This window comes from Cyprinodon variegatus, unplaced genomic scaffold, assembly GCF_000732505.1.
Source record: "Cyprinodon variegatus isolate N-32 unplaced genomic scaffold, C_variegatus-1.0 Scaffold298, whole genome shotgun sequence".
In the NCBI taxonomy this organism is placed as follows: Eukaryota; Metazoa; Chordata; class Actinopteri; order Cyprinodontiformes; family Cyprinodontidae; genus Cyprinodon; species Cyprinodon variegatus.
Genome location: NW_015150751.1, coordinates 583809 through 596338, shown reverse-complemented (window position 1 = coordinate 596338; position 12530 = coordinate 583809). Strand labels below are relative to the sequence as shown.

The following is a 12530-nucleotide window of genomic DNA, read 5'->3' as shown; positions in this document are numbered from 1 at the left end:
TATGAAACACAGACATGAATAATAAAAAGAAAAAGAGACAAACTTATTTGCTTAATGCAGAATAAATGAACAAACACTGAAATTCTATGATTGAAAATGGAAAAAAACCAGCACACTGACATTGCTTCTGTCTCTCTGATAAATCCTCAACCGACTCACTGTCACATGGTCGACCCCTCCTTCCTCCACAAACACAAACATCTGTTATTAAAGTTGGCCCAGTTTTATTTATCCGACCAAAACAGATGTTGCAAAAAGATGCTGATATGAGGCGCATCCCTCTTTAAACAAATCAGGTTTTTATATCTGATGGCTTTTGAAATAATTTGATTGATTATTTATGGTTATTAAATGTGAACAAATTTAAATAGTATATTTTACTGTAACAGAGAAAAGTGGAAAAAGTTCAGTTTTACCTTCCGCTTGCAGCTCTGCTGGTGGGCTTCGTTTTGACGATGGCCAACTTGAGCTTCTTCTCCGCCCTGCTGGCCTTCTTCATCACCTCCAGCAAGCTGACCCGATGGGGGGCAGAGAAGAAGAAGAAAATAGATGCCGACTACAAAGAAGGTGGGAGGAGTCTCAGTAGTTGGAATCATTTCTAACCTAAATAAATCCTAAGGCTGGAGGTTTTTCCTGTCAGGGGGTCAGAGGAACTGGGTTCAGGTGTTCTGTAACGGCGGCGTTCCCACGGAGCTCGCTCTGCTCTACATGATCGAGGTGAAAACACAAACCGGCTGCTCTCAGTTAAAATGGCCGCTCTGCATGAAGCTCATGGTCGCTGTGCTGCAGGTGGGACCCGGTGAAATCCCCATCGACTTTGGGAAACAGTACTCCGCCTCCTGGATGTGCCTCTCTCTGCTGGGGGCGCTCGCTTGCTGCACGGGGGACACCTGGGCGTCGGAGGTGGGGCCTGTCCTCAGCCAATCACAGCCCAGACTCATCACCACCTGGAAGGAGGTCCCAGCAGGTGAGGGGGTAACAAAAACAGATATGAATGGCAAACATCTCCATCTCTCTACATGCGGGTTTAAAATATTCCATCAGGGGTTAAAGATAAATGCAGGCCACACTTTTCAGATCAGAGATTAGTGAGATCTGTGAGGCCGTCTGGAAGTTTTTAATCTGATCCAAAGCTGCTGCTTCTCCTCTGCTCTTGATCATCCAGGAACCAACGGAGGCGTTACTCCCGTCGGATTGGCGGCCAGCTTCCTGGGCGGGGCGGCTGTGGGCGTGGCTTACTTTGCGATGCAGCTCCTGACGGTTAGCGACCTGCACCTGGCTGACCCCCAGTGGCCAGTGGTGGTGTATGGCGGCGTGGCCGGGCTGCTGGGATCCATGCTGGATTCCTTCCTGGGGGCCCACATGCAGTACTCGGGTCAGTAACGGTTCCCAGTCTGGTTTGTTTTGGTTCCCTTTTAGGCTGAATTCACCAACCCGCTCCCCCGCCTTAACCCCCAGGCTTCGACTCGAGCATCGGGAAGGTGGTGAGCTACGAGTCGGCCACCACCAGGAGGATCTGCGGGAAGCCCATCCTGGACAACAACGCCGTGAACCTGTTCTCCTCCGTGGTCATCGCCCTCCTCCTGCCTGGGATGGCGTGGGGACTGTGGCCTCGGTAGACCAGCTGAGCCCGCCTCAGTCGGATGGTACGCACATTGAGGACTGCGTTTGCTCACAGGGTTGTGATTGTGAGGAACATCTGATGAAGCTGGATAGGTGAACATTACCTGTTGGTCCAACTTCCTCGGCTGTTTGAAGAGTTTAAACATTCTCACAACCAGCGGAAGAAAACATTTAAATCATCAGCAAAACTCACCAATAGTCATTAAAGGAAGATAATTTAAATGCTGGATCAACCAGCAGCTGCATCACCTGCAAAATCACTGACCGATTAATAAAGTTCAATGATTTTTAAATCTGATTTGATTCTTTACAGTTTAAGAGATTTAATCTTCAGATTTGACATTAGAGGTTAAAGTCTGCAAAATTCAGACATAAATAGTGGCTTTTTTTTTTTTTTTTTTAAATCAGGCGGTGACTGGAATCCTGGAAACACTGATAAGAAACTCTGTCTTCCCTGAAAGCAGGAACGTAGAGAATCTTGTTTAGTTTTACTCTGGAATCAGTTTCACAAATACGAAAATATTAAGTCTGTTAGCAGCAAATTATTCTCACTATCAGAACTTTAAAAACTATAAGCTGGAAGCTTTTCCTGAAACAGGTTGTAGTATGATGACTTCATTCTTTTAATTTTTCAACTTTATTCTCATAATGTTATGACTTTATTCTCTTAAACGGGGAAAAACAATAAAATCTCTAACCTTTCCCTAATACTTTGTTGTAAAATTGCAACCCAAAGCAGGAACCTTCTAGTTTGCACAGATGAGATGCTCTGAAACTGAACCAACATTCATCAGTTAGATTTTTTTTTTTTTTTTTTTGGAACCTTCTAGTTTGCACAGATGAGATGCTCTGAAACTGAACCAACATTCATCAGATTTTTTTTTTTTGCCATATTTGTGTTTAAAATTCATTTTATTTTTGATTCATATATTAGTATTTTTAAGTTAGTGGTTTATTTAATGCTTCTTTTTCCCAGTTATAGCTTTAGTCTTTTAGACAAGACATAAGGACAAATTGCTGCAGCAACCTTAATGATCTGACTTTTGTACTGCCATCTGCTGACGTAATGCGGTACAGCATGTTGATCGATGCATTAGGATAAAGACAGAAACAAAAACTAAGCACATTCTCTTAAAATTCAGCTAATTCTAATTAGTTATTACAGTTTAGTTTTTTTTTTTTTTTTAGGTCTATTTTTTATCTTTAAATCAGTGAGTGGAAATGTTTTTTTTTTATCGTGCTTTTGGTTATTCTAATAACCTCGGAGGCAGCAGATAGATGAGACCTGAGAGTTTGTTAGAGAAATAGTAGTTTTACATGTTAAACCTGTAAAACCCTGAGGAGGAATGGATGGACAAACTATGGAGGACAGGATATAAACAAATTCGATCCAATCTTAGACAGCTGGTTTTTAATCTGATAACATTCTGTCTCAATCTGATGTTCTGATCAGCAGCTGCAGAACATATGAACCACCCCGACGTTCCTGCTGAACCTTCAACTCATCAGATTCAAAAGAGAATGTCCAAATCTCGAAACGGAAATCTGGTCCCTGAAATAAAATGCTGCTGAATTACGAAACCCAAAATAAACAGGATCCAACTACAGCTCCCTGATGGAAAAGACTTGAGGCGGAGCGCCGGGTTTCCAGAGGTATCACTGTTTTTATTTCAGAGTGTCTGAGAGAAAAGGCACTAAACCAAACCAGGAGTGGAACAGAGAAGTGGAGTCGGTTTAAAGAACAGAACATCAGGCGATCAAATAAGTTCTCACACCTTTCCAGGGTAAACAGCAGGAGAAGATAAAGTTTCCCCCCAAATCAGAACGATCAGCTTCACATTAAGAACTGGAAATGTAGTGCTTTGTTTCCCCCGAGTTCTTTACAGCAAAGAGTCCTGAGGAGACAAACCCCCCCAGGGACATAAAAAACTAAACAAGAGCTTCATTTCTAAACAATAACTGACTGATTATTGTCTTCTTGTCTGACTTCAGGTCCGATTCTGCAGGTTTAGAAATACTATAATAATCATTTTCCTACGGAAATAAAGAACACAACATAAATAAAAACAAATCTTTCAAAACAAACATTTCAGAGGTTTGGATTCTGAGTTTATAGAAAAATCACTTGGGTTGTTTTATGAGGGAAACAGAAAAACACTTCTGTGAACAAATGACCTGATTTTTCAAGGCAGATTTTTTTTTCTTATTTCATGAAAAAAAAAAAACATTTAACAATTCCTGGACAAAAATCTATAGACTATAATATATTATCCTTTTTAAAAAATACAACTTATGAAAGGAACATAGTATTTTTTTGTTTGTTTGTTTGATTGGGGCCATTTATAGGAATCCAGCTTCATTTGGGATTTTTGGATTTACGAATTCTGAAAGTAAACTACTTGCAGAAAATGAGCAGAAATGTAATTGGTAGTTCTGTGAAGGAGGCAATAAAATTTTAAGAGTTTTTTCATTAGAATCAGTCAGAAAATAAAGACATTTTATACATTTTCAGAAATTTTAAAAGATAAACCTCTAAGATTAGGAAGGAATTGGGGGAGTTTAATGTGCTAAAATAATTTACAATAAAATAAAATAAACTTGCTTTAATTTAGTGGAAAAATCTAGCTAGTTTTCTGATTGTTAATCTGAGCTTTTCCCTCAAAATCAAACATTTAGAATAAATTTAAAGACAGATTTCATAGAGAATCTAAGACATCTAAGTTGCAAAGACAAAATCCGAATTTGATAAACGGGTTTTACAAAAAAAATAGGAAGAATTTATAAAAGAGCGTTTTATAGATGCTTGTAATGATAGGAGGGAAATTAGACTTTAAATTTAGGATCTTTTCAGGTTAAAGTTTCATCTTAAAAACTGCTTAGTCACTGAAATATTGGAAGTTTAATAGATTTTCATCCTCAGACGGTTTATTTTAGTGTTTTTTCTTCCTCTTAGCTTATTAGACAATACTTCAAGTGTTTTCTCAGAGTTTGGAGCAAAGTCAGGACTGAATTATTTCTTATATTGTAATGTGTGTAGAAGGAGGTTGGTTTTAGTGTCACATAATGGAGTTCAGAGAATGAAGAAGAAATCTTGGAGAACCTAAAGAACATTCCCAAACACCAACGACGAACCGAGCTCCCGCGCTTTCAGTCCAGTCCATCGTTTTCCCACAAACAAGCGTTTTTTCCCTCCGCGCTCAGAATCGCTCACACGCAGGAGGAGGGGAACCAGATCCGGGTGGGCGGGGCTCTGTCTGACTCGGCTGTGATTGGAGGGCGTGGCCGTGCGTCCCCTCACAGCTGGTCCTTGTAGTATCCGAGCTTGGCGAAGGACATTTCCCTGCGAAGCTGCATCACCTCCCAGAACATCTGCTCTGCTGCAAACAAAGAACAGGCGGAAAGTTTTAGATTTCTCCCTGAAAGAGGAGAAACTTCAGGAATGAACATTCACTGAAAATGATTCAATGTGGCTGAAACTCTGGGAACAATAAATATGAATGTAAATGAAATCTTTTGCCACTGAGAGATTAAACTTCCACTATAGTTGTTCAAATCTGCAGCTTATTTACTTCTTTTTCCTATTTTTCTCTTGTGACAGACCAACACATGCATGGTTGTCTAGACCTGGAAGGAGAAAAGCTAAAACCTAAACAAATGAGGCCTGTGTTTGATCCTCTTCACAGAAACCAGCCCGGCTCAGTCAGATTAAAATCTCCATGAACATCCTAACACAGATTCTCAGTTGGATGTAGGTCTGGACTTTGACTAGGCCATTACCCAACATAAATCTTTGTCATCTAAACCTTTTCACTTCAGACCTCTAAAAAGCTTCCATCAGGTTTTCTGTCAGTAATCACCTATAAACAGCTTCCAGGTTTCTACTAATGAAACCGACTGTGTGACATGATGCAGCCACCGCCATGCTTCACTGCTTTATTTTGGTCAATCACATTAAATCGCATTAAAATTCCCTGCAATGCGGGGTGTGTTTTAGTATAACCTGAGTCGATCTCTATGGGTTGCTTCTCTTACCGTCCTGCTGTTTGACCAGACCTTGATGGATGTAGCGGATGTAGGTAAAGAAATTACAAACTGCTGTGATCTGAGGAGGAAACAGAGAAAAGTTACTTTAAGGTTTCGACCAACAGTTCATGTCTTCTTTGGTTAAACATCTTCTAAACGTTAAAATTAGATATTTTTCTGTAAACTCTGCAGCAGATGTAGGAGAGTTCACATGACAGCGAGGAAAGCAGATCCCTTCGCTCCTGGAGTCAACGCAACATTGCTGCATTGTTGTCACAATTGTGCTGTTATACAAGCAGACCAGTGCTGCTGCATTATGGGTAATACTGAAGTCCAGCACTGTGATTGGTCCGGCTCCGTTTAATTCAGTCTGCATGGCCAGGCTAGCAAAATGCAGGATCCGCTCTTTGTCCGTGTTTTTGATTTCGACATGAAGGTTAAGAACTTAGTTTTCAATCTGTAGCTGCATCCTTTCTATTTTAAATTAGTATTAAATCTTTTTTATTGAACTTCACCTGCAAATGTGCTCATTTTTATCCAATTATTAGATGAATCAACAGAATAAACTCTTAAATTACTCCATGGATCAAATAATCTAAAACGGCTGCTGTTGTTGCTATAGACGTGCTAATAAAAACCATGGCATTAGGGCCAAAATGGCCTCAGAGTTTTTCTCAGATAGAAGAACCGTTGCTGAACCAAAAACAGCCGCAAGTTGAGAGATTCAGCTACAGAGACGTCTAAAGGAGTCCATTAAACACCAAGACTTCTAAGGTTTCCTCTGGATAACAGGCCGCCAGGGCAGAGCTTGCTCAAACATGGCGGAACTGCGTCAGTAGACTCATTTCCAGGCCTCTTCATCAGGAAACTGAACATTCATCTTCATTCAGACTGAAAATGGGTTTATGTGCCGGCTGAAGATTTTTAATACAACACAGGAAGCAAAGGTGCATCTCAGTTACTATATTATGAAAGAAAAGGTTTGCTTCTTTTAAAGTCTTACAAAAATAAAACAACTTCTCCGTCAGTCTAATTTATAGGAGCCCAAACAGGAAACAATTCAGAAACTTTCAGATTAAATGCATTTCTTTTTCCATCTCCACTCAAAATAATCTCTTCAAATTGTATCTTTAGGTTTTTTTCACGAAAGGTACAAAAAAAAAAAAAAAACAAGAAAATTAAAAAAGGTGAATTTTTGAGTTGAAAAAGCTTCCTGGATGTGAAGTAAAACGTCGTCAAACTTGGAAACAAAGTCCAGTGGATTGTTTTTTATTTTTTTAATCACAGATCCTTCCTCCCAGCAGCTGCGTTCAAAGCTCTGGTGTTTAATCCCAGTAAATAGTAAACTCTTCTTTTTAAGCATTAATATCAATAAATGTTTTGCATATTTCTCTATATAACGCAGCTTCTGGATTCCTCCTGCAGGGGGCAGTACTCACTCTGTATCTGCAGAAAGGAGAGACGTAGTAGTAGTTGGACGAGTCTCCAAACTTGATTCTGTGCTTACAGGTTTTGGTCTGACCGCTCAGGGCGCATTTTCTATCAGAGACAGAAACAATTTCATTCTTTCAACAGAAGATGAACTGAATCTGCAAACCGAGACAAACGGAAGACATTGGAGAAAGACTGAGGAGAGAGGATGGAAAACAGAGGAGGAGAGGTTTGCTCTGATCCCTGGGATAAACCTGGACATCAGGAAGAAGGAAGTGAAGCAGGAAGTTAGAGGAGCGTTTGGAGGAGCCAGGCGGGGCGAGGGTTACAGTTTGACGCAGTCAGACTTACGTGACGAGCTCTGCGCTTCGCCCGCTGGAGGAGGAAATTAAGGGAAGATGGAGATGTGATGATGGAGTGAAAGCCCAATGAAGGGAGGGGAGGGGGGGGGAGTAAATAAGTGTTCTCACTTTGGTCCTCCGCACTCCACCGCCGACGCTTTGACCACAGGCAGCGGCTGGAAGCCCACCGGCTCCACGCTGAGCGTGTTCTGCTCCACGGCGTCCAGGATGGCCGAACCCAGCTGGAGGACAGGAGGAGAAGCCAGACTGAAACTGGGAAGCTGGACCATTTGATCCACACGCCAAGACTCAGAAAAAATAAAATTAAAAAATGGATTTGGTCCCTTACAGTTTAAATATTTCAGACCGACTGTAGTTTTATGTTTTTTATTTATTAAAAGGACAAACTGCCTCCTTAAACCATGAGCTTTCAGCGATTCACAACTTTTTCCTGCATCAATTTAATAAGCTACACCTGGTTCTGATTACCGGAGGTCTCAGGTAACAAAGTACAAATACTTTGTTACCTTATTAAATTATAATTTTGGCTTTACTTTAATGGAGGAAATATTTGTTAGACAACTTTTCTCCTCACGTTTTAAAAATAGACTCGTTAGTTTTGTTTCATTTAAGCTCTTTTTCGTTATATACCTGCTGGTATAAAAATGAAAACCATCAAAATAAGTTTCATCCAGACCAGGGGTCGGCAACCTGCGGCTCTTTAGCCTCCCCCTTGTGGCTCCCTGGAGCTTTTTCAAAAATTTATCAAAATCGATTTTTTTTTTTTTTTATATGGTGTGCAGGTTGCAAAAAAAAGTTAATGTTTTCCAATGCTTTAAACATTTGTATTATAAATAAATTTAAACAATAATTTGCGTCAAAGCCATAGAGATCAGTGATCATAACTTGGAACCGGCGTGGCGCGGTGCCAGGCTAACAAAGCTGCAGGCGTGTCTCGGAATATGAATCCCAAAGGGAAAAAAAGGAAGATATCTGATGAGTAAAGAGGATTCAAATAGGCCGAATCATTTGCTTTTATTATCAATGCTGAACGATTGCCTGCATTTTCCTTTTGTAATGAAAGGGTGTCAAAAAATAAAAAATATTTAAAAAGGCATTTCCAGGGAAGGCTAAATCTGCAGCCGACCACCAAGCTGGGAGGGAGAGAAAAAGTGCGATTGCAGGATAAATTAGAGGAGCGCAAAGATAGATTTAAGAAGTGGATTGCATTTCCAAATTCCACTACTGCTGCTAGTTTGGCTGCAAGGATGGAAAACCGTCCACAGATCCAACAGGCAGCGCTTTGATGCAGGTATCTGAACTTTCTTCCATTTTTCCCCCAAATCCTAAAAATATTAATCAGACCAAGGAACGATGGTGACGGAGGATGTGGAATTTCGGGGTTAGAGAGCACAGCTCTGATGTCACTTCCTGCTTAGTTCCCAATGACTCAATAAACTCCCAACAGAAACACGTCCACCATAGAAAGATTTCCTTATTGTGTTTCTATAATTTCATCATTGCAAGAAAACTTAAACCGCGCGGTGAAGGTGGTGAAGCGGCGCTCGGTGAAGCGTTCACTGTTCCTCCATCACCTCAGGCGACTATGTGACATTTGCTTCAGGATAAACATTTAATCGTGAATGCTTATTATATATTAAGCCCATATAGTCCTTTTCTATAGTGGGATGAAACACTTAGAGCCCAAGTTGCCATACGAGGCATATATAAGGCTTTTACATTTTTGCAGATCCAGACAGATTTTATTTTTTATTTTTTTTGGTCCAATATGGCTCTTTGAGCAGTTTGGGTTGCCAACCCCTGATCCAGACTATTAGTTTCTTTGTGATTGGACTCGGTGCTGCCCCAACTTGTTGCTCACCACATACCAAAATTAATCGTTTTTCAAGATGATGCAAAGTTAAATTTGACTCTGTTACCATTAGTTATAAAACTAAGAAAATGAAATCTTAAGAAGTTATCTATAACAGTCTTTTCTGATTTAAGTAGTTTTAAAAGTGGTACTTTTACAGTTTTACTGGAGTAAAAAGCTTAGGTTGATCCTCTAACTTCTATAAAACTGTTTTTAAACAGCAGGATTTATATTTTTACTTGATTAATAAACATTAAAACTTTTGACACCTCTGCTGATTTTTGCCACATCTGTAGAATCAAGTCGCAGCGTTAATAGAGCCTGTATGACAACAGGAAGTAGGCCATAAGATGTAAATTGGTTTAAAGAAATTCAAAAACAGATGTGAAACGAACAAAATCTAAAGCAGAGCAGCGATGAACTGATTGGTCGTGGAGTTTTTTTGGCATCTCTGAATCTAGGGATGGGTCTGTGAGGAGAGGAGCTGCTGGTTTCCTCTGCGCACCTCGCTCTTGTTGAAGGTGAGGCAGGGGTTGATGTCCTCCCGGTAAACTCTCTCCAGGAAGCTGCAGTTCCGGTCGAGCGTCGGCGCCTCCTTCCAAGCCTTGAACTCACTGAACAGCTGACTGTCCACCTTCAGCGGTAAAAAACAGAACAGTTAGAAGCTTCAGCTTTTCTTTTTCGCTGTAGAAGCGGAGGTCTGAGCCGCGTTCCCACCTCTCTGCACTCCCTAACGATGGGCTGCGTGGCCGCCGGGTCCGGCTGCGTCCCCAGCATGGCGGAGGAGGTGCTCTTGTTCCGGCTGTGGCCCTTCTTAAAGGGCGTCTTGCCGCCTACGGCAGACGGGAGCTCAGCCACGGGGGAAGTGGGGGAGGAGAGCACCAGGGTCTTCAGGGCCTGGACCTCCGCCTGCAGGACGTCGATCTGAGGAAGACGGAGACGCTTTTAAGCTCCTGGCATCTTCCAGGCTCAACGTTTGAAAGAACAGCCTCAGATTCATTAAAACGGGGAAAAAAAACCACCTGGTGAAAAGTTTAACAGCTGATTTCTGACAGTAAGAGTCACTATAATGAGAGAATCACCTTCCCCAGAGCTTCCTTCAGCTGCTTCTCAGCATTCGCCTGTTTGACGTTTGCTTCTCTCACCATCTTGTGCGCCTCCTGGAAAACACGAACGGGTGAGGTTTTTAGAGGTTTATATAGTTTTAGGCTGCAGCGAACGACGATGAAAGCTGGATCTAAAACAAAAGCAGACAAACACAGAATCCCAACACCTCGTGTGAGGAAACACGAGAGGAAAAGGAAGAAATGCCATGTCTCCTTTAGTCCAGTCTCTGTCTGGCTGCTGGATGAGGAGAACAGGAGGTAGAGGAGAAGGAGGAGGACAGGATGGAGGAAGGAGACGGGGACCGACCTGGAAGAGACTGGCGGTGAGCTCCTCCAGCTCCTGGCCGAGCTGGTCTCTGACTTTAGACAACCTCTCACACTCCTCATCCTTCAACAGCAGCTCCTTGCACACACATGCATGTAAATGAACAAACAAACAGAAAACAACAGAAAACAAAAAACAAACAAAAAACATGAATGCATGGAGATCAAAATAACTGCATGGCAAAAACAAGAACTGGAGATGAAATGAAAATCAAAACCATATAAAATATGGAATGAAATAAAATAAAATGTGTATTTTTCACTCTAAAACTTTAACCTAACGGGAGTTTAAAGCTGATATTTTGATGCAAAGGGATGAATTCCTCTGCGTTACAGTCAGGATGTCACAGAGGTGTCTGTGTTTGGGTGTCGTACTCTCTGAGCCTTCGCCAGCTCCTCTTTCAGCCTCTCGTATCCTTTTTCTCGGACCTCCATCACCGACGGGCTGCGCAGCCGCGACAGGCTCTCGCTCAGCGCGCTGCACTCATCCACGTCCTCCCCGTACAGGAAGCTGCCCTCCGCCGGCTCTGCCTCCAGGCCCGGCACGCTGCGGGCGACAGGAGAGGATTTCTGATCAGAGCCGAGCAGAAAAACAATCATAACAATAAAAGGCTTTGTTTGGTTTTGGCTTTTCTACCTTCCATTGTGGCTGTGCCGCGGCGTGGAGTACACTGGCTGCGTCGGAAGCTGATCGGCACGGAGGGACTTGGGGAGGCCAGCAGGAGGCGGTCCCAGTGAGTGGGTGCGGTACAGGGAGGTGGGCGGGGTGCTGTGGCGGGATGGAGGGCGCTGCTCTGTTTGGTTCTGTAAGTAAACATGATTAGCAGAACTTCTTTACTGTCCTGGTTTAGCGCTGCGGCTGCAGAGAAGCTAATTTCAGTCACTGAATGAAACCTGAACGCCGTAAGAGAGAAAAAACGTCACCTTTTGTCCAGATCCATTAAAGGTTTGTGTGAAGAACAAACACGTAAAAACCTGATCTACAACAGCTGGTCTGAATAATGAGTGGAACAGCAGGCGCTTCATGAATAACAGAGCGTATGCTGATCAGCAGAACATGCAAAACACTGGGAGGACAACATGAAAATGTACCTACCAGCCACTATGTGATGAGAAGAATTTAAATGTTTATATTTAGCGCATTTTGAAAAGTCGGGTGCAAACACGCAAAAATGTCAGCAGTCATTGAATCTAAAAGGAGACGCAATGAGAGTCAACGTGGTGGAAGTCTGTTTTTCTTTGACTGATCAAATCAGAAGCAGAAAGCAGGATTATAAATATTATAAAACACCATCACTGTACAACTTTTTTATCAAAACTATTATTTTTCAATCAATAACTTCCACAGAAAGTCTGAAGTGGTACAGAATTAAATATTATTTATACGAGTAAAAAATAATAATACTACAGGTCCAGGAATATTTACTTCCTGTTATGATGTTGACATCAGCAGAAAATTATCTGCAGCAATAGGAGTCAGATGAGATGGAGCTCAGGTGTTGCTAGATCCTTGTGGCTCCGTCATGGAGCTCAGGAATAGCTTCTCTGCTTTAGATTGATTGTTTTTTTTAAGCCAAAAGAAAAAAATAAGAGGGAGAACGTCGTTGAAGCTTTTTTTGTGTTTGTGCCAACTAAAGAAAGCAGAGGGCTTTTGGCTAGCAATGTGTGCGGGCGTACACTGTATGGCTTTACTAAAACAATGACAAATTGTACGCCTTGTTTTTGGGAAGTACGGCTTTAGTTTGCCTTAATTTCCCCTGGAAGCACAAGCAGTAGATGCTGGAGTAGGAAAAAAAAAATTTTTTTTTT

General features: G+C 41.7%; 2 protein-coding genes across 5 annotated transcripts in view; one reads left to right on the top strand and one right to left on the bottom strand.

The window, feature by feature from the left end:
* tmem19 (transmembrane protein 19) overlaps positions 1-1996 on the top strand; it is a 6192-nt gene extending 4196 nt beyond the window's left edge. Inside the window, exons 3-7 of one of the 2 annotated variants that reach the window (XM_015383929.1) lie at positions 430-567; positions 641-717; positions 790-967; positions 1166-1375; positions 1459-1996. In XM_015383929.1, the coding sequence (XP_015239415.1) occupies positions 430-567; positions 641-717; positions 790-967; positions 1166-1375; positions 1459-1619 (764 nt within the window). In that variant the 3' untranslated portion in view covers positions 1620-1996. The remainder of the gene's footprint in view (positions 1-429; positions 568-640; positions 718-789; positions 968-1165; positions 1376-1458) is intronic. The other variant, XM_015383928.1, reaches the window with a different exon arrangement.
* A 1272-nt stretch (positions 1997-3268) lies between these two features.
* The window catches only part of rab3ip (RAB3A interacting protein), an 18575-nt gene continuing 9313 nt past the window's right edge, over positions 3269-12530 (bottom strand). The window contains exons 4-14 of one of the 3 annotated variants that reach the window (XM_015383947.1): positions 11359-11525; positions 11097-11268; positions 10705-10800; positions 10374-10451; positions 10009-10215; positions 9797-9925; positions 7548-7660; positions 7429-7452; positions 7086-7185; positions 5656-5725; positions 3269-5000 (exon numbers count right to left, since the gene is read on the bottom strand). In XM_015383947.1, the coding sequence (XP_015239433.1) occupies positions 4918-5000; positions 5656-5725; positions 7086-7185; positions 7429-7452; positions 7548-7660; positions 9797-9925; positions 10009-10215; positions 10374-10451; positions 10705-10800; positions 11097-11268; positions 11359-11525 (1239 nt within the window). In that variant the 3' untranslated portion in view covers positions 3269-4917. The remainder of the gene's footprint in view (positions 5001-5655; positions 5726-7085; positions 7186-7428; positions 7453-7547; positions 7661-9796; positions 9926-10008; positions 10216-10373; positions 10452-10704; positions 10801-11096; positions 11269-11358; positions 11526-12530) is intronic. The other 2 variants (XM_015383948.1, XM_015383949.1) reach the window with 2 other exon arrangements.